Source organism: Pinus tabuliformis, chromosome 4_1, assembly GCF_031772625.1.
Source record: "Pinus tabuliformis cultivar Carrire ecotype Pingquan chromosome 4_1, CPIR1, whole genome shotgun sequence".
Lineage (NCBI taxonomy): Eukaryota > Viridiplantae > Streptophyta > Pinopsida > Pinales > Pinaceae > Pinus > Pinus tabuliformis.
This window is the reverse complement of record NC_142303.1, coordinates 961533689-961558076: the sequence shown is the minus strand read 5'-3', so window position 1 is coordinate 961558076 and position 24388 is coordinate 961533689. Positions and strand designations below refer to the sequence as shown.

The 24388-nt window shown below is 39.0% G+C and overlaps 1 protein-coding gene across 1 annotated transcript in view; it reads left to right on the top strand.

Moving 5' to 3' along the window:
* The window catches only part of LOC149179350 (uncharacterized), a 215912-nt gene that overhangs the window by 178837 nt on the left and 12687 nt on the right, over nucleotides 1–24388 (top strand). Inside the window, 1 exon segment of the mRNA XM_089420610.1 lies at nucleotides 23883–24011. Within this exon segment, the coding sequence (XP_089276736.1) occupies nucleotides 23883–24011 (129 nt within the window).

The window sequence follows — 24388 nt, the reverse complement described above, 5'->3', positions numbered from 1 at the left end:
CAATGAGGAGAAATAAGGCTCCATCACTTTGGGACTGATGTGCAGGTCGCCGATATTCTAACGAAGCCCCTAGGAAAGGTCAAATTCTTGACTTTTCGAGAACGACTAGTAGTCGTGGAGAGATACTCTCCTGGGGGTCCTGTATGATATGGACATTGAGCTCTGGGAGCTTCGGGAGGCTTGGGGGTACTTCTTGGAGCGATGAGCAACCACATGGTGAGTGGTTCAACCTTCCCCTAGTGGTTTGCTATGTAGGCAGGATGAGTGGTTCATCCTTCTCCTGCTGAGACACAGTCATAGGGTGAGTGGTTCAACCTTCCCCTAATGATATGTTGTGTACAGGATGAGTGGTTCAACCTTCCCCTGTGATACCCCATGGCTACATGTAGGCAGGATGAGTGGTTCATCCTTCTCCTACTGAGACATCCTACCCATGCAGTGTGGGATTCATGGGAAGTACCTCTCACCTAGTCAATGAGTAGGGAAATGAGGATAGGGACCATAGTACTACTGTTGGACGCATCGTGTACTACCATACTCCCTATGTTAGGATGATATTGATTTGGGATCAATTGGAACTGACTTCGGGTCAGTAAGAGTGGTATGAGACACTCTTTTTTTTGGAACTGATTTCGGATGAATAGGAGTGGTATGAGACACTCCCTTTATTTGGAACTGATTTCGGATTAGTAAGAGTGGTATGATACATTTTCCTTATATGGGACTGACTTTAGGTCAGTAGAGAATGGTATGATATATTCTTGATCACTTCTTCTTCATCATAGTTCAACAGAGCAGAGCAGTGCAGGGCACTACATTAATGGCAGAGATAGTACAGACTGGTAGATGGATTAGCAGATGGAGTTCTCCCTAGTTGAGAGAGAGTGTTAAAATTAGCAACTAGGGCCAAACTCCATGTGGGTCTACTTATTTAAGGCAACTGATATTTTTCTTGGATTCCTCTCTTCGAGAGGTGTAGGATTGATCTAAAGATCATCCAATTCTGATATGTATTCATGGAGATATGAATTTATTTGTGTTATCTGACAATTCATCAAGGTCGACTAGCAACCAAGTTACCCCCACTTGTCCTCAACGTTTTATTATAAATATAATAGGTCTTCGAGTCATTTTACACACTTCACTCATGATCTCTCTCCACTTGTTTTGGGTTTTGGTGGCAAGAGAGGTCAAGATGATGAAGCCATAGACGTGTAGATCAAAGAAGGCCCTAATTCTCTAGCCTATAGGGAGACCTAGCTGCTGTAAAGGAGGCCTATACACATCTGAAGGAAAATCTCTTATATGTTGCCCTAAAGAGCCCTAATCACAGTCATAAAGGAGACTTATACGCTGCCCAAGTAATGTTGCCCTAGCCGCAGTACTATAAGGAGTAATTTGGCTGCAGAGAAAGGAGGGTCAAGCCATGCCCTAATCCACTGTCAAAGTAGGACTAATGCTGCCCTAGTTGCAGTCCTAAAGGAGGTGATTTCAGCTGCAGTTGAAGACGCCCTAACCAACAGCTTGTGAAGGACTAAATCCGCAGTCTATTGAGCCCTCATACACATCTAGTGAGTGACTCTAACTACATAGTAATTAGACCCTTATACACAGCTCAAAGAGGCCTTGTTACAGTCACCTAGCTACTGTCATAATGCTACATTGCTGTAGGTGACAACATGGCCATTTCAAGACTTGTTTGGGTATGTTCAAGTTGTTCTTGAACTTGGTATGTTGGGTAAGAGAATCCGCTCAAAGGAGGAGCTAGGGCCTGCTGCTTAAGGGCTTGCTTGGATCATTGTTTGGAGGTACTATAGCTACAGTCCACTGCTGGACTAGGTCGCATGCGATAGCTAGCAGTTGAAGGTCTCTAAGTGTTGCATTCAGGAAGATAGCAGCCTTATAAGGCAGCGTGTGGTTGGATGGATTTTATGAAGGTTAAACACTGTATATAGGTGGATTGTGGGGGTGTTTAGGGTGGGTGGGACTGTAGCACCCTGAGTTTGTGCCCTAACCATCAGGTTTGCCAAGATATGCTTCAGTCCTTATAGCATATACAAGTTTCCAGATGAGCAGCCTTGACATGATCAGTGAAGCATCGAAGGAAGGAGAGTCTTATGGAAGGAAAGCTTCAATATTTTGGGTTAATAGGTTGAGATGTTCTAGGCATATCATTTGTTGCATATCTTCAGTCCTTGTCATCAGACTTGCAACCTTATTGTGTCATCTTCATGGTGAAGATCTCTGATGTTTGATCTCCTATTTTGTCAAGTCAAGTATTGACTTAAAATGCATTTGTACTATCTCTCTCTGCTGAACTATTGAAGAATATAAGAATAATTGATCAAGGGTTTCCCCACATTGGGGTTTGTCCTTGGCTAGTGCCACATCTTGTGTCCTCTTGTCTTGGCTTGTCTTCTGCTATTTATGTTTATGTTCTATCTGCACTTTACTATCATGCTAATGTGATTGCTAATTTGAATATTGTCATTGGGCTAATATGAAAAATTGAAGTAAATTGCTCTAAGTATAGAACATACCTAAAATCAACAAACTCCCTCATTCAACTCGATTTGTAATTCTCACCAAATATTCTCTCATGCTTAAGTGTAAATTTCTCGCTCCCTAATTTGAATTGTAACTCCTCAAGAAAAGTGTACCCCTCTCTATTCCTGGGATGAGTTACACTTCTCAAGAACTCATCCCTCATGGAATTCGATTCTCCTATTATTGGCTCAAGGCATGAATTCATTTTGTAACCCTTCTCATTTCTTATCTATTTAAGCAAGGGCAAGTGAGAGTTGAGAGTAGCATGTTCATTATGAAGAACGAGAGCAAGTGTTGAGTGTATGCAAGAGAAGTGTGAGAGCTAGTGAAGAATAAGAGTAAGGGAAGAGCTAAAGCATGCGTAAAGGACATGATCTGATCAAGAGGAGGATCTTCAAGCAAAGAGCAAGTGTACTTCAGTTGCAAGTTGATCAGACATTGGTGACTTATTCATTCTCATTCTCTCTTTCTTTGTGTAATTTGCTAAACAATTGAAGAAATCCAATAGAAGAAGGATCATTTAGGTTTCCCCTTTCAGGAGTTTTGCACTGGTCATTGAACCAAAATCTCAGTGTCTCATAATTTTGCTTGGTTGTCTACCTATGATCCTTAAGTTTATGTTTTATTTACAATTGCTGATCTGAAAAGTTTTGAAGAATAAATCTGCATTCTATGTAATTGTAACAATATAGAACATTCGTTTTTCTGCAAAGTACACTTAGTTTTGAGCAAAGTACATCTAACTTTCTACAAAGTACATTCAACTTTCTTCAAAGTACATTCAATTTTCTGCATAGAACTTTCAAGTTTCTGCAAAGAATTTTTAAATTTTTGCATAAAACTTTCAAATTTTAACATGGTATCAGAGTCTTGGTGAAGACAAGTCCAAGGAGACCAGAGATCATCTGAAGAGACCCTACTTGCTACCAAAGTTTTTCGATTAAGATGACTTCGTCCTACTTCAAGGTATAGGAGAAGCTGAATGATGATTCAAATTTTGGTCCATGGAAAGCAAGTCTAGATATCACTCTTGAAGAACACGAAGTTTTGGAGTATTTTGAAGACACAATTGCTGATCCACTAGAGAATTCAAGTGCTGCTGTCAAATCCAAACATAAAAATGGTGAAATCAAAGCTAAAAAAATTATCCTTGATTCTGTTAGTGATCATCTCATTACTTGTTTTCTAGTTTGAAGAAAGCTAAATAAATCTATGACAAACTAATTGGCATGTTTGCAATTAGTAACTTGAACCAGATTATTGCCTTGAAGAATCAACTGAATGACATCAAGATGAATAGAGGAGAGACAGTTCAAGCATACTTTATGAGAATGACCAAAATCAGGGATCAACTGTCAACAGTTGGTGAAGTTGTACTCGGCAAAGAAATGGTGTTGATTGCACTTGAAGGCCTTTCTCTTGTTTGGGAGACTTTTATCACCACCAACAATATCAACACTATTCCAACGTTTGATCAGCTCCTGGAAAAGTGTATCCAAGGGAGGCCAGAATAATCTCTAGAGGGATAATTTCATATCTTGAAGAAGGATAACCTACAACATTTTCAGCCTATGGCAAGAGAAAGAAAGGTAATAAAAAGAAATTTGCTTTCAAATCAAATAAAGAGAATCTACACATGTCAAAAGTTAGATGATTTAACTATCAAAAGCATGGTCACTTTGCTCATGATTTTAAAGAAAGAAAAAGAGCACTTAGTTTCAAAACAAATCTGATTATAGAAAAGACACTTTTGAAAATCAAAGAATAGGCTTTCCTCATAAAACAAGAAATCCAAGATATAGAAATAATGCAACGAAAACTCAATTAGAATATTTTCTTTGTTTCTGCTCTTTTTAGTTCTTCTTTTGCAAAGTCATTTGATAGTTGGTTAGTTGATAGTGGTGCTTCAAAACATTTTAATGGTTACAAAGAAGCACTCTCTAATCTAGTTGAGAGGGAGACTAATTTAAATGTTATCCTTGGAGATAATTCTACTCACCAAGTTAAAGGTTATGATTCAGTTTCATTTCAGTTAGATGGGCCAGAGGGTACAAGGCAGAGAGGGCAGAAGGACATCTGGAGATTGAATTCCTACTGAGGAAATTGAGTTTCAGGAGCCGGAAGTTGGGGTGTGAGACCGTGAGGCTTTGAACTGGATTTTCTAGCCAATAGAGGATCTGAAGAAGGGGCCGCACAGTCCCAACAGAGGTGTTGCAGAGACTGCCTGTGGTTGACGCAGTTCTGCGCAGAGGCTAACACAAAAGGGATGCAGAGGCTCATTTCAACGAGATCAGAGATGGATCTTCCAGTGACAGGGTGAGATCATCTCACTATTCGCTTTATCCAGTTTCTCTCTGTATTAGATAGCTAGTTGGGCATCCAAGGAATTGTACTTAGAATTACTACTGCTTAATAATACAAACCCTCAGCTGCTGCACCGGTTTTCCCACACTGGGTTTTTCCAGGGATATTTGTCCAAAAATAATTGTGTAGATGTGTTGTGTATTTCTTTCTTGCTCAGTTTCTTGTTTCCACATTTTATTTAAATGGTGAAGGCTGCAATGTATTAGTTTTGGTGTTTACTGTAAGAAACAATAAATAAATTTGCTCAGTAATTGACAAATAGGATAAATGTAATCAGTTGTTGTAGTAGAAATTTGGGCCTCCAAATTTTCACACAAATCCCAAGATGAAGACCCACCTGCAATCCTGTATAAGGTCCAATGCATTTCCTCACCTTCCAGTACAACAAATCATCAATGCAATTGAGTAAATGAGCTTATAGGTCATGGAACCAAGTGGACACTTCACAGTGGGATGCCCTTCCATAATGGGCTTTTTAGAATGTACAAGTGTCTCCAAGTTCAAGGAGGAGGTTAATCAAGGACGCTATTAAGTGGTTTCAACCTCTAAGGGAGTGACAAGTCCATGGTACATCCCTTAAGTGGCAGGTGTCATATAATATAATGATGGAACAAAGTGGGACATTAGGGGAAGGCTCCAAGCCACATGCCATAGTACAAGGGTAACCATGATGAGGGAAGCCCACACTTGGGTGTATGAATGTAGGAGGGAGCAATCATAGTACATGAGTTACTCGATCTTTGTTTTTCCACCCTTCTTCATATGCCTTTTGCCTTTTATTTAATTTTCTTATATAACTACTCGGGGATCCAGGGGATGAGGGCATGATGTGAATGATGCAACAGTGAATATCCCCTTAAGGTTGGATAGTTCATCGCCCACTAGGAGTTGGGACAATCATGGGTTCCTTAATGATGAAGGGGGCTCATAGTGGGACCCTAGGAACCAGGGTGATGGCCATAATGATAGAGGGTAGAGCTCATGTTGGCTTTTTCCCATGTGCTAAATTTGTATGTACCGACCAGTTTTTGCATGTTATGGTACATTCCCTGTTGAGAGTGGCCATATTATGCTTTTTATTTTCTTTTTAGTTTCATTAACATCCGGGGCATCGTTCTAGGCCTGACCCAAAGTGTTGACAAGGGGAGGGGGAGGATAACTCCTTGTGGACACAATGGACAAATGTGGACTCAGATGGGAAATATGGTGAAAGGGGTTATAATGAGCAGAGGGGAGTGATGTATGTGGTGTCGGGAAATGGAACCGCGCAACCAAAATTGTGATTTCTCATGTAGTGCCATTGCTAAAGTTAGTAGCCATTAAAGGAGATCCCATGGGACTAGGATACAAGGTTAACCACCACGTTGGACAGAGGAGACGAGTACAAACTAAGCCCATTCTTTTCGCCGAATCACCCCACTAATCCATATAAGTAAGCCAAAATAGCCAACTACATAATGAAAGGTTATACCTTCAGGGTTGGAAGGCCCACCTTCAAACATACAATCATAAGGGATGGACGAGGGAGCATAATGGCTGGATCGAGTGGCGGAGATCGTGGCACATCGAGCTATTTGGCGGCTACAAGAAGCTATTCACTGCCGGCTAAGGACCATCTAGGAGAAAATTTTCTCCTATGGATATCACCCATAGGTGGTGGGTAACAAGTCATATAAATTTGAGAGGATATCAGGGATTAGAGATGGTTGAGGCACTAATGTCGAGTTAAGGGATTGTAATTTAAAAAAATGATTGCTGAAATGAAAAGTCAAAGTTGCTGTCAATGAAACCAGAATCTTTAAATGATACCAACTCCAAGAAACTTTGCAGATTTTGCATCCAGGCTTTGCCAGAAATATAAAAGAATGACACTTGGAATGAAGATCCAAAAAAAATATGGTTAAAGAAAAGTAATTTCCAAATTTATAAGATCTGGGGTTCTTCTTTTAAATTTATCAAGAAAATAAATATGAGATCTATAATTTTTTTTTTTCAAATCTACAAGAAAAAAACAGTGAATATCTTTGAAAAATTGTAGATCCAAATTATTTTGCTACAAAACTCAATTTAGAATTTTAAAAGACAAAGTACTTCCCTAACATAAAATTCTTTGTTGATGAAGAAGCCAGGTTGAGGTGTTGGAGTCTTATTCATCACTGATCCATCATGGCCTTCTCCTCACGACGATACTCTCGTCGTATCAAACTCTCTTTACCATGGCTCTGATACCATTATAAAATTGGCAGAAGTTTCATCAGACACATAATTTTATCAATCAGATAAAAAATAGTACATAAGGGGTGAAAGGCATATCATATATATAACCTCTCTAGCCCCAAATCAACATGCCATGTGTCCTTGATCAACAACTCAAGGTTAATCGCTATGAAAATGCTGTGACAAGCCTATCTATCTTCTGGGGAATACAACACTTCTAGAATTACCTTTATTATTCTTGAAATAATTGTTAATTTTAGGATAACAATGGTATGTTCTATGCTTAGAGCAATTTTACTTCAATTTTCTTTATTAGCCCAATATCATATCCAATATAGCAATCACATCAACATGATAGTAAAATGCAGATAGAACATAAACAATAACAGTAGAAGACAAGCCAACACGAGGACACAAGATATGGCACCATCCAGGGACAAACCCCAATGTGGGGAAACCCTTGATCAATTCTTCTTATAATTCTTCAAAAGTTCAACAGAGAGAGAGTACAATTTACAATATTCACTTGCCCAAATTGATCAGTCAAAACAACAGAAACAGAAAACCCTAACCAAAAAGTCAACACTGGTCAACAGGGCTGAAATTGACCTCCAAAATAGCTCGGTCAACATTGGTCAACTCATTCTCCAACAACAAGATAATGTAGCCCAAAACAGCCCGAAATAACTAGTCAAATCTAGTCAACAAAAGTCAACGCCACAACCTGAATTAGGGTAGTCAAAGTTGGTCAACGCAGGGGTCAAACTTCTTCGATTTTTGTGCCCAGAACAATGCTCTACCCAAACAGAAGTCTCCCTCACAAAACCAAAGTCAAATAGGGTCAATGTTGGTCAAAGTCAGCCTCCTGAAATTTCGGTCTCCTGAAATTTCAGCCTCTTGAAATTTCGGTCAAATCTGGTCAACGCAGCAGCTAGAAAAGACAATATTCCTTTTGCACGTGTGGAGAGAGAGAGGCCCAAAAATCTGTACCCAATCAAGATGAGAGAGAGAAAGATGAATGAGATGAGATGCCAAAATGAGGAGGATGCACCTTGTATTTATATGCAAGGTTGAACGCTGGAGGAGGCTAATTTGATGGATGGCAGACCCTGACAATTTGTCCATAATCAAAATAAAATCATAACTTCATTTGTACATGTTAGAATGGGATAATCTTTAGATCAATCCTACACCTCTCGGAAAGAGGAATCCAACAAAAATATTGGCTGCCTCATAAGAGCTGTCTAAAGTGATGTTTGGCCCTAGTTGCCAAATTTAACATTCCCTCTCAACTAGGGAGAACATCACCTGCCAAATTGTCTAACAATTTGTTCCATCCCTATCACTGCACTGCTCTGCTCTATTGAACCATGAAGAAAGAAGAAATGATCGAGAATGTATCATACCATTCTCCACTAACTTGAAGTCAGTCTCGAACAACAGAGTGTGTCATACCACTCTTAATTGACTCATAGTCAGTTTCCATTGATCTCAGATCAATATAACATCCTAGCATAGGGAGTACGGTAGTACACAATGCGTCCATCGGTAGTACTATGGTCCTTATCCTCATTTCCCAACTTATTGGCTAGATGAGTGGTACTTTCCATGAGTCCCGGACTACATGGGTAGGATGTGTCGGCAGGAGAAGGCGAACCACTCATCCTGCTCATATGCCATAGGAGAATGTGAACCACTCAACCTAAGCATATGCCACCATGGGGTATCACAAAAGAAGGTGAACCACTCACCCTGTACATCGCCCACCATTAGGGGGAAGGTGAACCACTCACCCTATGGTTGCTCATCGCTCCAAGAAGTACCCCAAACCCCCCGGAGCTCGTCTCTCCACGACTCCAAGTCGTTCATGGAAGGTTACGAATTTGACCTTCCCGAGGGGCATCGTAAGAATATTGGCGACCTGATCATCAGTCCCAATGTGTTGGAGCCTTATTGCTCCTCATTGTACCATATCGTGGATAAAGTGTTACCTGATATCAATATGCTTGGAGCGGTCATGAAACACGAGATTCTCCGAAAGACGAATCCCACTCTGGTTGTCGCAGAAGATCATGGTGGTATCTAGCACTTGTCCAAACAACTCACTAAAGAGCTTCCTCAACCAAATAGCTCCACAGGAGGCCAAACTAGCAGCAATGTATTTAGCCTTAGGGGTGCTCACGGCAACTGACTTTTGCTTCTTTTTCATTCATGATATCGAAGCAAAACCTAGAAAGAAGCAACATCTAGATGTGATTTTACGATCCACCACACTTCCAACCCAGTCTGCATCAGAGTAAGCATGGAGCTGCACATTCCCAGCAATGTATCTCAGTCCATAAGTGATTGTGCCCCGAAGATATCTCAAGAGATTCTTGGTAGCAATCCAATGTATGTGATGAGGCTCGACCATAAACTGGCTCAATGTATTCATTGCAAAACATATGTTCGGACGGGAGTTTACCAAGAACATCAGGGCTCCCACGAGTTGACGATACTTAAAATGATTTCCCAAACCAAACCCAACAACACTTTCGCATAACTTCTTGAATTTAAGTTCCATCAGAGTAGTCATGGACTTGCAGTGCACCATCCCAAATCTTTCAAGTATCTTCACAATATATTTTCCTTGAGAAAGGAAAATCTTGCTTGGCTTTTGCTAGACCTCCAACCCTAGGAAGTAATGCATTAGTCCTAGGTATTTCATCTCGAATTCGGAAGCCAACTCTCTCTTACATTGATGAATAAGAGGGTCTGCACCTGTCAGAAAGAGATCGTCCACATAAAGTACCAAGATGAGAGGTCTATCATTCTCAACCTTAAAGTAAAGGTCCAGATCAACTTCATTAGATAGCTATTGATCCTCTCATACCAAGCTTGGGGTGCTTGCTTCAACCCATAGAGGGCTTTTTTCAACCTGCATACATGTGTTTGACGATCTTGAACTTCGAACCCCTCAGGTTGTTCTACATAGACTTCCTCCTTAAGTGAACCATGCAAGAAGGCAGTCTTGACATCCATTTGATGAAGATTCCATCCTTGCGAAGCAACAAGGGCTATAATCGAACAGATGGTGGTGTAGCGGGCAACCGGTGCAAATATCTCATCATAATCTACACTTTCCTTTTGAGAGAAGCCTCAAGCAACAAATCTAGCCTTGAACTTCTCAACACTTCCATCAACACCATGCTTAATCTTGTAGAGCCATTTAGAGGTGACAACATATTTGTCCTGGGGTCTAGGGACCACATCACAGACATCATTCTTCATACCTGACTCATACTCTTCATTCATAGCATCCTTCCATACTTGTTGCTTCACAACTTCTTCGAATGAGCAAGGTTCAAACTGAATAATAGTGCTCATAGCAGTTAAGTACCCTTGGTACCTATTAGGCTTCTTGCTTTCACGAAATGTCCCCCTCGGTGCAACATGTCTCTCAACATCTTCGAGAGTTTCCCTTAGCTATGAGGGTCTCCTTTTGGAGGAAGAGGATCAATGGGATCCATTGGTCCTTCAACATCGGGCATATGCTCATCCTGCAGTTCTACCTGCTTTCTGGAATCTGCTTCTTTGTCCTTCCTTGGAAGAGGAAGGTTACTAATCTTCCCAAGGGCAACATCCTCATCGAAAGTGACATCATGACTTATCTCCACTTCTCTTATGCCTTAGAAGTTTCACTATAGCCCACAAAAGTTCCTTTCTTTCTAGATGCCTCCAATTCACTTCTCTTTTCTTTCGGCACATGAAAGTATATATGACTGCCAAAAATTCTAAAATGAGAAACATCAGGTTTCTTACTAGTGAAAACTTCTTCGGGAGTTTTGGATTCCAATACTTGATGAGGGGCATCGATTTTGAACGTACACAACGATGTTGGCAGCTTCTCCCCATAGGAACTTTGGAAGTCTTTGATCATGAAGCATGGCACGAGTGGCTTCTATAATGGAACGCTTCTTCCTTTCAACAACACCATTTTTCTCAGGAGTATATACAATAGTAGTCTCCCTCTTAATGCCATCTTCCCTGAAATAGTCATTGAATTCATTTGACTCATACTCGGTTCCATTATCAGTCCTCAATATCTTGATCTTCTTCCTTGTTTGATTTTCCACCAAGGCTATGAAGGCACAAAACCATGAGAATATTTCGTCCTTCTTCTTCAAGAAATATATTGAAGTTTTGCGAGAGAAGTCATCCACAAAGACAACATAATATAAATACCCTGTTAATGATGCCACATGCAACATACCAGATAGATTAGAATGAACCAATTGCAAAATGTTTGTGGTCTTGGTATCTTTTGAGGGGAATGGTCCCCTTCAATGTTTTCCCTCGGCACATCCTTGACATACACCTTCATGGTCTATTTTGAATTCGGGCATACCTGTAACCATCTTCCTTGCATCGGGTAGAGCCTTATAGTGAAGATGAGCAAACCTCCAGTGCCCAATGTTTTTAAAACCGTAACCGGTGACCAGACCGGTCCACATAATGAACTAGTTTACTGATCGGAACTGGTCTAACCGGGACTGGTTTGGTCTAAACAAACCGGTTTTAGAAAAATACATTAAATAATTAATTTTTAATGAAACAAAACTATTTTTAAGATTTAAAACCATGATTCCAAGCCAATAGAGACGAAATATGCAAAGTTTGCTCATTTATATGCCATGTAAAGGTGAATATATCAAAATGGCACCGAGTGCAATACATATCATCGACAAAATAACAAAATACATAAGCAATGAGGCTCTAAATGGCCTATAAAGTCCAAAAACAATGCTGCAAGCTATGAGGCCATTGGTCTACTACAAGTCTACAGTGTACACATGATCAATCATCGAGTTCATCACCACTACTAGCCACAAGATCATCATTAGGAGCTACATAGACATCATTTGGTTCAGAGTTTGAGGATGCCTTAGCCTGATTTGCAACCTCAGTATCAATGCCACCAATAACAATAGAAGTGGACCTAATGGAAGCATGAGTTTGTCGACCTGCACGACTAGTGCCTTCCTTTGGTTCTTTGCCTTTCCTTGATGCTGTTACTGATCCTGGTTCTGATGCCGCCACATAATCTGCTTCATCCCCCACTAAAGCCATGTCGATATCAAAATCAACCTCAAACATAGGATCTTCAGTCTCCTCCACCCATTTTGATGTTGGATCAATATCATCCAACACAATGGGATCTAGATCAGGTGTTTTGCTCATCATTTGGCTCCTCCTCAGTCGAAGGTTGTATTGCACGAAAACAAGATCATTTAACTGTTTTTGTTCCAAACGGTTTCTCTTCTTCGTGTGTATGTGCTCAAAAATAGACCAATTGCGCTTACAACCTGAAGCACTGCAAGTTTGTTTGAGGACTCTAATTGCAAACCTTTGCAATTGAGGACACTGGCCACCAAATGACTCCCACCAATGTGCTGCAAAGAAAAAGACATTAATTAGTAACTTAGTTTATAATTTGAATTGTAAAGAACGTAAACAATTTTAACTTGAAAAGAAAAACAAATTGGAAATTGGAATTGCTTACCTGGTTGGTCCACATCTCTTGCCATCTTTGCCAAGTTTTTGCCAAAGGTACCACCTGCCATAGTGAAAACAGTAAGTTGTCTATGTATTTCCAACTGGTCTGCATGGGTAGGGACCATGCGCTCCAAGCAATCAATCAATCCAGCTCTGACCTCCCCATCATGCAGATCTCCTAGCCGATTTTTATAATGATACTTTGGGTTCAAAAAATACCCAGCTGCATGTATAGGACGATGGAGTTGATTGTTCCATCTGTTATCAATGATCTCCCATATACGGCCATATTTAACTAACCTATCCTTGTAAGTTGCCCATATCTGCTCCTTTGCCTGATCCATAGCCTAATAAATGTAGCCCATGGCCAATTTTTCCCCATCCACCATTCTTAGCACTTTAACAAGGGGCTCGGTAATTTTCACAAGCTCTACAGGCCTTTTCCAAAAATAATTGTCTAACACTTTCTTTTTGGTGTCTTTTCCATCTTGTCTACGAGCCCACCCAGATTCAGACCATTCTTGAGAAGAAAACATTTTTTGCAAGTTTTTATGTTGACCACTAAGACATTGCAATGTGAGGAAGCGAGTTGCAAATCTCGTAATTGCAGGCCTAACAAGCTCTTTGCCCCCATGTTTTTCCTCATTAGGCTCAATACCCATGAGTGGTTGTAAATGTATTTTGTAATGCACTTGGCATGCCCTACAATGTTTTTTACCCACTCCAGTTTGCCTATGTCCTTAAGCATGAGGTCTATGCAATGTGCAACACATGGTGTCCAAAATATGGTCTTATATTTGGACTCAAAGCATCTTCCCAGAAAGAACATAGTTTGAGGCATTATTGATGATGACCTGCACAACATGCTGCTCCCCAACTTCCTGAATAATGTCATCCAAAAGCTCAAATAGAAGGGATGCATCCTTCACCTTATCAGATGCATCAACTGATCTCAAAAACATGGTTCCTTGAGGGCAAGAAACAAGGAAATTAATGATAGTGTGGTTCTTTCCATCGGTCCATCCATTTGACATGATGGAACAACCTGTTTTGAGCCATGAATCTTTAAACTCACCCAAATACTCATCAATGGAAGATATCTCTTTTTGCGAAAGAGATCCCCTCAAGTCATGCATACTAGGGCCTTTGAAGCCTTTTCCTGCAGCTATAATAGAGTCCCACATAGCTTGGTAATAAGGTGAGCGAGCAACATTAATGGGATATCTGAATCATACCACCATCTAGCAATGTATTGATGGAAAGTTTCTTTGCATTGTTTTTTCCAATGTTGATCCAAAGTGGGTTGACGACTTGGCTGGGAGGAAGTGGGATTAGAAGAGGCAATGTTGGCAGAATATGAGAAAAAACTTTGGATGTTTGTTCTCTTTGTTCCTTTTGATGGTTGGCCACAAGAAGGATGAAGATAGTGAAAGGGGTCATTGGTGGAAGGGATAGAAGTTGAGTTTTGAATCTCATAATCATCATACCCACTCTCTTTCATGGCTTCTAATAATTCCCTCTTTCTTGCAATGTCATCTTGGATAGCCTTTTCCCTAGCCTTATCCTCATAAAACTTTTCAAGCTTGGAAATGTATTCTGCCCTAATAGGACCTAACACTGCATTTGGTGCATCACATGGCTTTACTTGGCCTCTTACTCCAGCCAAGTGTTGTTTCAATCTAAGAATCCCCCACCTCCAATAGATTTATGGCATAATTTGCATATCATTTTTCCATCAGTTACATCTCAATGAGCCCATGCACTGCCCTTTCCTTTTAGAGCCATGTTTGCTTGAAATAATTACAATTTGCAAAGAAATCTACCATTTATAAAAAAAGTTGCAGCCAAGCAACATGGAAAACCAAAGCTAAATTTAGGAAAACAAATGCACATGCAAGCTACAAAATTTGATAGCATAGAACTAGAGATTTGATAGCATAGATGATAGAAGTGAAAAGTTTATAAGTTTATAACACATAAAAAAATTTAATTCATGGACAACAGTCAAATGAGGAATTTTCAAGTGAAAATCCTTATCTAGAAATGCAAACTAGCTTCCTTAGCCTCCTCTTGAAGATGCCAACTCCATTGACAGCTACAAACTATCTCCAAAATAGCTCCAACTCCAACTCCAAGATGACTACTCTAGCAAAATCTCATCCTCCAAGCTCCCAAACAAACTCACAAACACTCATAAACACTCCAAATCAGAGGTGTGAGACAAATGAGAGGGAGAGGGTCCTCTTAAAGGCTTGTAGAGGGTGTTTTTGGAGGGAAAGCACCCTTAGTTTCCCTCCAAAACCCCTAAACCTCATTGAGAAAGGTGCCAAGTGGGGCCTCGGTGGGCATGGCCGGTAATCGGCCGGTTTAGGACCAATTAGGGCCATTTTCTCGCCATCCAGCCTCTTAACCGAGTTTTTGCTCCGGTTCCAACCGGTGGGCTTGCTAATCGGCCAGTTAGACTGGTAACTAATTAGCTAGGCCGGTTTTTAAAACTATGCCAGTGCCATAGTTCGGATTGAAGAGATGTGTCGCAAGACATGGCTCCCAGTGGACTTCCTTCAAATTGATATAAACTGTCAACCATGAATCCAAGAATAAATGCTTCTTCGAAATTTCTTTTCAACACACGTATCTTTCCATCGATGAATGCCACGTTGAATCCTTTGTCTTCCATTGCCAAGATAGACACTAGATTCTTCTTTAGATCAGGTACATATAGTACTTCTTGAAGATGAACGATGTTACCTTGATTCAATTGAAGGGTAACATTCCCAACTCCCTTCACGGGATAGGTGGCATTGTCTCCAAGGATAATTTCCAAATTTGTATCCTTCTCTATCAAATTTGAAAGAGCTTCCTTGTACCCTGTGAAGTGCCTTGAGGCACCACTATCAATCAACCAATTTCCCAAAGTATCTGGAGAAGAGGCAGTACAGAGGACAGATATAAGATAAAATTCCTTTTGCTTAGAATTTATAACATTAGACTCATCATACCTGGAGTTTCTTGTTCTTTTAGAAGCTTTATCATTTCCAAGTCGAGTAGCAAAAGCATTTCTTTTCCCTTTGTGGTTGAACCTGCCATTCATTTGATTGTTATTGTTGCCCCTGGAATGATTGTGATCAGCATCATGGGATGTGTCCCTTCTATTTGGACACTCCCTGGCATTGTGACCAAACTTGTTGCAAACGAAGCATCTTCCCTTCCTTCCATTTTTGAATCCCAGTCTTCCTTGACTTTGCTTCTTTGAACCTGCATTGTTCTTCCTCTTGGCATGAGCGGAGAATGCAGTAGGATTATTCCTTTTCAAAGGCATCTCCAATTCCATCATCCTTGTTTCTTCTTGAGAGCATCTAGTCGGTGATTCTTCAAAACCTAGAATTTTGTTGTTATTGAGAATAGTAGTGTTGAACACATGCCATTCGAGAGGAAGACCTCCAAGGGCAATGAGAGTTAGTAGCTTCACCAATCAAAAGAAGATCATTTTTGATCTCGGTAATCCTCATGAAATAAGATTGAATATCCTCACCTTTCGCTTCTTTATATCCTTCAGCTTGTTCTTGAGGAAAAGAATTTGATTTGCATTGCTAGATTTGAACATACCAACCAACCTGTCATATATCTCCTTTGATGTATTCAAATCGGAGATGTAAGCAACTAAGTGCTTATGAATAGAATCCCAAATGATCTTCTTGGCTTTGACTTCACCCTTCGTGTACTTTGTCTTAGCAGCAACCGATGCATTTGAAGGAGGTTCTAGAATCTTTCCCTGCACATAATCCATGACATCTTGCTCTTTTAAATTCAAATAAAGAGACATCTTCCATGCATGATAATCAGACTTATGAAGCTTATCATTAGACTTGAAGTAGGATGTGGAGGCCATTGAGACTTGTTCTTGATTAGTGATCGCTCCTCTTAGTAATTGCTCTTAACTCTTGCTTGGGCTTTGTCTTCACCTCAACTATGATACCATGTTAATTTTAGGATATCAATGGTATATTCCATGCTTAGAGCAATTTTACTTCAATTTTCTTTATTAGCCCGATATCATATCCAGTATAGCAATCACATCAACATGATAGTAAAATGCAGGTAGAACATAAACAATAATAGTAGAAGACAAACCAACACAAGAGGACACAAGATATGACACCAGCTAGGGACAAACCCCAATGTGGGGAAACCCTTGATCAATTCTTCTTATAATTCTTCAAAAGTTCAGCACGGAGAGAGAGTACAATTTACAATATTCACTTGCCCAAACTGATCAGTGAAATCAGCAGAAACAAAAAGCCCTAATCAGAAAGTCAACGCTGGTCAACAGGGCTGAAATTGGCCTCCAATAGCAAGATAATGCAGCCCAAAACAGTCCGAAAATAACGAGTCAAATCTAGTCAACAAAAGCCAATGCAACAACCTGAATTAGGGCAGTTAACGCTGGTCAACGCAGGGGTCAAACTGCCTCGGTTTTTGTGCCCAGAATAGCGGCCTACCCAAACCGAGGTCTCCCTCACAAAACCGAAGTCAAACAGTGTCAACGCTAGTCAAAGTCAGCCTCCTGATATTTCGTTCAAATCTGGTCAACGCAGCAGCTAGAAAAGACAATCTTCCTTTCACATGTGTGGAGAGAGAGGCCCAGAAATCCGTACCCAATCAAGATGAGAGAGAGAAAGATGAATGAGATGAGATGCCAAAATGAGGAGGCACCTTGTATTTATATGCAACGTTGAACGTTGGAGGATGCTAATTTGATGGCTGGTCGACCTTGACAATTTGTCCATAATCAAAATAAATTCATAACTTCATTTGTACATGTCAGAATGTGAAGCAGAAACTTCTTGGGAACAGATTTATTTATATAAATATTTTATTAAAATATGAAATTACAGATGACGAGTGTTTACAAATGGGGTTCTTGGCTTATATAAGGCCATGGACACCCTTTGGGGAAAGGGCATGATCTTATCATTGTGCCCTTTTGTCTAATTTAATTGAAAATTAAATAATAAACCTAAACTAACTAATTTTTACATAACATTGCCTTCCTCTCGAAAGAATGCTTTGTCCTCAAAGCATACGTAACGACGGATGTTGTTGACAAAATGCTTCATTCTCCCAAGAAGCTTCTTCTTCGGGTAAGCCCTTCCACTTGATCAAATATTCCTTGATAGTACGATATCGAAGCTTTCTTTCTCTAGTAGACAATATACCTTCTGGCTCTAAAATGACTCTTCCCTCATCATCTAAAGATGGAAGCGTTGTTTGCGTTGTTTGATTGTTACCTAGTGTAAGGCAAGATACGTGGAAGATGTTGTGAACACGACTTGTCTATGGAAGGCTTAAACCATACACAACTTGGCTAATCTTTTTGTTGATCTGATAAGGTTCATAAAACTTTGGTGCCAATTTGTTTTTTCCTTTTTGTTTTAAGGATAATTGTTTGTATGGTTGGAGCTTAACAAATACCCATTCTCCAACTTCAAACTCTCTTTCGGTTCTGTTACAGTCTGCTTGTTGCTTCATATGATTCCTTGCATTATTCAGATTTTCTTTTGATATTTGGACAATTTTTTGGGTTTCTTCTAGTTGATCTTTAGCAGCAGGAAGATTTGTTTGGACAATAGCTAGATCTTTCCATTTCGGGGGTTCATACCCATATAGAGCTTGAAATGGCGTCATTTTTGCTGATGTATGATAAGTGGAATTATACCACCACTCAGCAAGATGTAACCATTGAGCCCACTTATTTTGTTTTTCTGTAGCGTAGCAACATAGGTAGGCCTCCAAACATTTATTGACAACCTCTGTTTGGCCATTTGTTTGAGGGTGATAAGCAGAACTCATATTTAGGTAGGTTCCTATATGGCTGAACAATTCCTTCCAGAAATTACCTTTGAACTTGGCATCTCTATCACTCACAATGACTTGCGGAAAACCGTGTAACTTATATATATTTTTGCAAAATATTTCAACGATTTCTTTTGCTAAGTATGACTTCTTTATTGCCATAAAGTGAGCATATTTGGTGAGTCTGTCGACTACTACGAAAATCTTGTCCTTGCCTTCAGATACTGGTAATCCTTTGATAAATTCCATCGAGATTTCTTCCCATTTCTGATTTGGAATGTTTAAAGGGTGAAGTAATCCTGGTGTCGTAATATTTTCACTTTTATTCCTTTGACATGTGTCACATTCTGCTACATACTTCTGAATATCACGATTCATTCGTTTCCAAAAGAAGGATTGATGCGCATTGTAGTAAGTCTTAAAGAATCCTACATGTCCAACTGACGGTGAGTCATGTGATTCCTTGAGTATCTTAAACTTAAACTTCGAATTTGTATTTAGATAGATTCTTCCCTTGTACCATAGGATATCATTCTTCCACTCAAATTTTGAGTTGTTGGGAAGGTTATTGATTATTGCCGTTATTTCTGGATCCTTGGCATACTCACTTTGAATTTTGTTAAGCCACTTGGGGACAACAACCGAAATTGCAAGTAGTGTTGTTTCTTCATCTTTCTTGGACAAGGCATCTGCTACTACATTGCCTTTACCTCTTTTATGTAGTATTTCCAAGTCAAAAGCGGCAATTTTTTCAATCCATTTTTATTGTTCTTCAGAAAGTGTTTTTTGTTGAAGGAGATGCTGGAGACTGTTGTGGTCTGTTAGAATAGAAAACTTACTTCCCAAAAGATATTGCCTCCACTTAGCTAGTGCGTGCATGATAGCGAGCATTTCTTTGTTGTATGTGGATTTGAGGCGTTCTCTTTTGTTGAGCTTCCTACTTTCAAAAGCTATTGGATGTCCTTGTTGCATTAATACTGCACCTATACCGAATCCAGAAGCATCACACTCAATGATAAATGGTTTAGAAAAATCTAGTGTTGCTAATACGGGAGCATTAGACATAATTTCCTTTAATTCTTCAAAACACCTTCTTGCTTCCTCATCCCATAGAAACGAATTCTTCTTTAAAAGATTTGTTAGAGGTGCAGTTATATGTGCATAGTTTTTAATAAATCTTCGGTAATATCCAATCAAACCTAAGAACCCTCTTAGCTTGGATATATTAGCAGGTTTGGTCCATTCTTTTATAGCTTTGATTTTGTTAGGGTCCACCTTTACGCCTTCATGGGAGGTATTCTACTTCTTCCTTTCCAAAGGTGCATTTGGATTTCTTTGCGTAAAATTGGTGTTCTTTAAGTAGTGTAAGAACTTTGTCCAAATGTTGCAAGTGCTCCTTCCAAGTTTTACTGTAAATTAGAATATCGTCAAAAAATACTAATACAAACTTCCTAAGAGGTGGACGAAATAATTCGTTCATAGTTGCTTGAAACGTTGCTGGTGCATTGGTTAATCCAAACGGCATTACTTTAAATTCATAGTGACCTTCGTGTGTTCAGAATGCTGTTTTTGGTATGTCCTCTAATCTGATTCTAATTTGATAGTAGCCTGATCTTAAGTCCAATTTTGAGAAATACCTTGCGCCATGAAGCTCATCCAACATTTTGTCGATAAAAGGGATTGGGAACTTGTTTTTAATTGTTATTTTGTTTAATCCCTTATAATCAATGCATAGCTTGAATGAACCATCTTTCTTCCTTACCAACACCACTGGAGCAGCGTAAGGACTAATACTTTTCGAGATGATCCCACACCTTAAGAGGTCTTGGATTAATCTCCCAATCTTTGTTTTTTGGTGATGTGGGTATCGGTATGGCTTGATGTTGACAGGGTTTGATCCTGCCTTGACTTCTATTGTATGCTCAATTTCCCTATTAGGCGGCATCTTCATAGGTAGGTCTTGAAATAATTTTTCATGCTTCCGAATTAGATCTTGTATCTCTGGTGACTCTTCACTGGTCATATTTGCAGATAACATTTCTAATTGATGACATAAGCGGGTGCTCCTTTTCGAATCATCTTCATCATCTGAGATGATGATACAATTTGATTTTCTGGTGCTTGGAATCCGTGTAATTTGTACTTTTGACCTCCCCATTTGAATTTTATAAATTGTACTTGGTGGTTGGCGGCATAAGTACCTAAAGTTCGTAACCACTGGATACCTAACACTGCGTCTACTCCTCCTAATGGTACTATGAAAAATGGAGACTCTAAACTGAAGTCTTGAATCTGCAATTTAACCTTATGGAATTTCCCCACCTTTTCAATCTTCTTACCATCAGCTACCATCACCTTCATGTTTGGTAAGGGAAATGAAAAAATATTGAGTCTCTTTGCCACAGTTGCATCTAAAAAATTGTGTGTGCTACCAGAGTCGATGAGAACCACCACATTGTTCTTCTTTATGTGTCCTTTTAACTTTAAGGTCTGAGGTTGTGATATACCTGTCATGGCTGATAATGACACTTGCGGAATACTTTCGTCATCTAATTCTGGTGAGAATTTTGGGGCATCTTCTGTTTCTTCTATGTCAGAATCTTCACTGTTTGAATCATTGGTTGCTTCACAATTATATAGGTTCTTTGGTTCTTTTCCTTTAGCACACCTATGCTTGGGGTCCCACTTCTCACCACAGCGCTTGCATTTACCCTCTTTTATCCTTTGCGTTTCCACATTAGATTTTTCATCTTCACGTCGATGTGGTGGAACATATCTTGTATTTTTTGCGTCCGCATATTGAGGTGTTCTTCGTCTTGAATATGTTTTTTCAAATTTTGACCAAAATATTTGTTCGAATTTCTTTTCGGCTGTTTTTGCTTTTCATCTTGCTACTTCTATTGATGAAATGTCATGCATCTCAAGTTCTACTTGTAAATGGGTTTTGAGTCCTGAGACGTATGATTGAATTAGACGAGATTCCGATAACCCAGGTACTCGTGTTACTAAGGTCTCCCATTCTTGAGTGTATTCATCCACACTTCCTTTTTGTCGTAACTTGATGAGTTTTGAAAAGAACTCTTCTTCTCTTACACCTTGGAATCTTTTAAAGAATGCATCTTTAAATTTTCTCCAGCTAATGACATGTGTTGTCTTTTTCCACCACATATACCAGCTATATGCTTCTCCTTCCATTTTCATGGATGCATGCCTGAGCTTTTCGTCATCATCATTGATGTCATATATCTCAAAGTATTATTCTGCTTTATTTATCCATGCAACATTGTTTTTTTCGTTTCCATCGAATTTAGGCATCTCAACTTTTGCCCTTCGCTGGTATGTTGCTAATGGTTGAGCGAAAAAAGGGTGTTGATTGGTAAAGGTATTCCAGAGTTGCTTGTTTGTAAAGGCTGTGTTACTCACTTCTTGGTGGGGCGTCGCTGATTTTTTTGGGGATTCAACTTTTTCATGAGTGCCTGTTGACTTTGTTCAATCTGATGAGATGTGTTCTTGATTCTCTTCACTTTCTTTTAGTAGTTGTTTGGGTGTACAAATCGACCTTTTACATAGAATTTTAAGCATTTGTTAAGGCTTCTCTGATGTCTACTTCTGTTTGGACATGTTGATTTTCCATCTTTATTTCTATTCGATTTGTTGTATCCTGAAGATTTTTTATTTTGTCAGCCTGATTTTTAATATTGTCAGCTTGTTTTTTGATATTGTCTGCCCCTCAAGCTTGATCTTGAATTCATCTAATCTTTTACTGACCTCATCGTGGTTGCTATTTATCTTATGCTCCGAGTCCAACAATTTTTTTTGGAAATCTGCCATTGTCATTGTCGACATCGAGTGGGTTTGTGGGGGCGTGTATTTATCTGCCAGCTTAATTTTTTTTGAATTAATTAATTAAAAAAATAATTAATTAAATTAACCTTATATATATATATATATTAACTTACATATATTTCACTTTATAAATATATATTTTACTTTATACATAAATAACGTTATATATATTTTGAATGTATATATTGGACGTTATATAAATATTATATATTTTTCATACGGAAGGTTATGTCTTTTGGTAGGTCACCTTTCGTCTGACCATTCAAAAGTTAAACCCCCACAGAGATTATTCCACGCAGCAGTTCTGCAAAAAGAAAACGATGCCGGTTCTGATTATTCCACGCAGCCGCAGTTATGCAGGAAGAAAATAATGCAGTTTTACCGATGTCTCCTCCACAGTCTTCCCCTGATGGTCAGTGTTTCACCTAACGTATTTCTCTAGGCAGACTACGCACAGTCCACATGTACCGCTTTTTTTTTGAAAGCTGTAGGGTCTGATGGCCAGCAGAACTTGTGGGTGTCCCCAGTTCATGTTGGCTCTGATACCAGATGAAGCAGAAACTTCTTGGGAACAGATTTATTTATATAAATATTTTATTAAAAGATGAAATTACAGATGATGAGTGTTTACAAATGGGGTTCCTGGCTTATATAATGCCATGGACACCCTTTGGGGAAAAGGCATGATCTTATGAATGTGCCCTTTTGTCTAATTTAACTGAAAATTATATAATAAACCTAAACTAACTAATTTTTACGTAACAGAATGGGATGATCTTTAGATCAATCCTACACCTCTCGGAAAGAGGAATCCAAGAAAAATATCAGCTGCTTCATAAGAGCTGTCCAAAGTGATGTTTGGCTCTAGTTGCCAAATTTAACAATAATACATTCTAGAATAACTATATTATTCTAGGAAAACTATGTAACCAAATAACTAGTTGCCAAATGTAACAATAATACATTCTAGAATAACTATATTATTCTAGGAAAATTATGTAACCAAATAAATAAATAAACTTTAGGATTATGAGGTTAACAATCTAATGTGATTTTTTTCATTCTTTTGGTAAGTTGTTAGGGTGAAAGTGCTTTAAAAAAATCTGACTTCTTCACCCCACTGACATCATTTGACTCTGTTTTTAACTTTTTACTGCTTAGGGCGCAGGTTATTTGTAGATATTTTTTTGATTTAAAATGTGTTCATGCTTTGTTGAAAGTTTCCGGAAAATAAACTTATGTTTATTGGCATTGAAAATATTTGGATAAGATGATGTGAATGAAATTTCTGTCTTGAGGTTGAAATACTTCACTTTTGTGACATGGGAAAAGCATAATGAAGGCCGTTGGTGGAGCTCAAAATCAGGCTCTTCTCTAATGTATCAATCTTATTTTCATTGTTTCTGGTTTCATTATGTTTGCATTATAGAGGTTTTGACCAATTAGGGATGTAAGACTTCTTCCCCTTGCTATTTTACTGACCGATATTATTTTTGTTGTTTATTTTATCTTGTTTCCAGGTTCCAACCAATTATCTAGCTCCAGATTTTCACACCCGTGCATTGCAGCACAGTAAAGTGAATATAGCCTGGGATGATGATGAGCCTCTTCGTGTTAAGACTCTGCATCGTAAATTTGAACCAGATCAGGTTGTTAAAGATGTATTTTGTTGGCTGGCTTTTCTCATCTCTGGACTATTTATGTTGGAAGTTCTCATTCAGTTTTCAGAATTTACATTAAAAAGGAACATGCTGCTTTCATCTTGTAGTTCTTATGCACTTGATGGAGAAATAAATTTCTAATCTACTGAAATCGTAGTATGAATTTTGCCTTGAGGAATTAGGTTTACTTATATGGACAGAAGCCTAGATATATCGATAATAGGTCTCATTGGTTTGTGTGCATGCTAATTATCAGCTTCCATGACACTTCATTGGAATAGGCCTTCTAAGTGAAAGTTGAAATGCTAGTCAATGAGAGTTTGGCTAGCCTACAGTTTGCATTATGCATCAGGTAACTCTAGTAG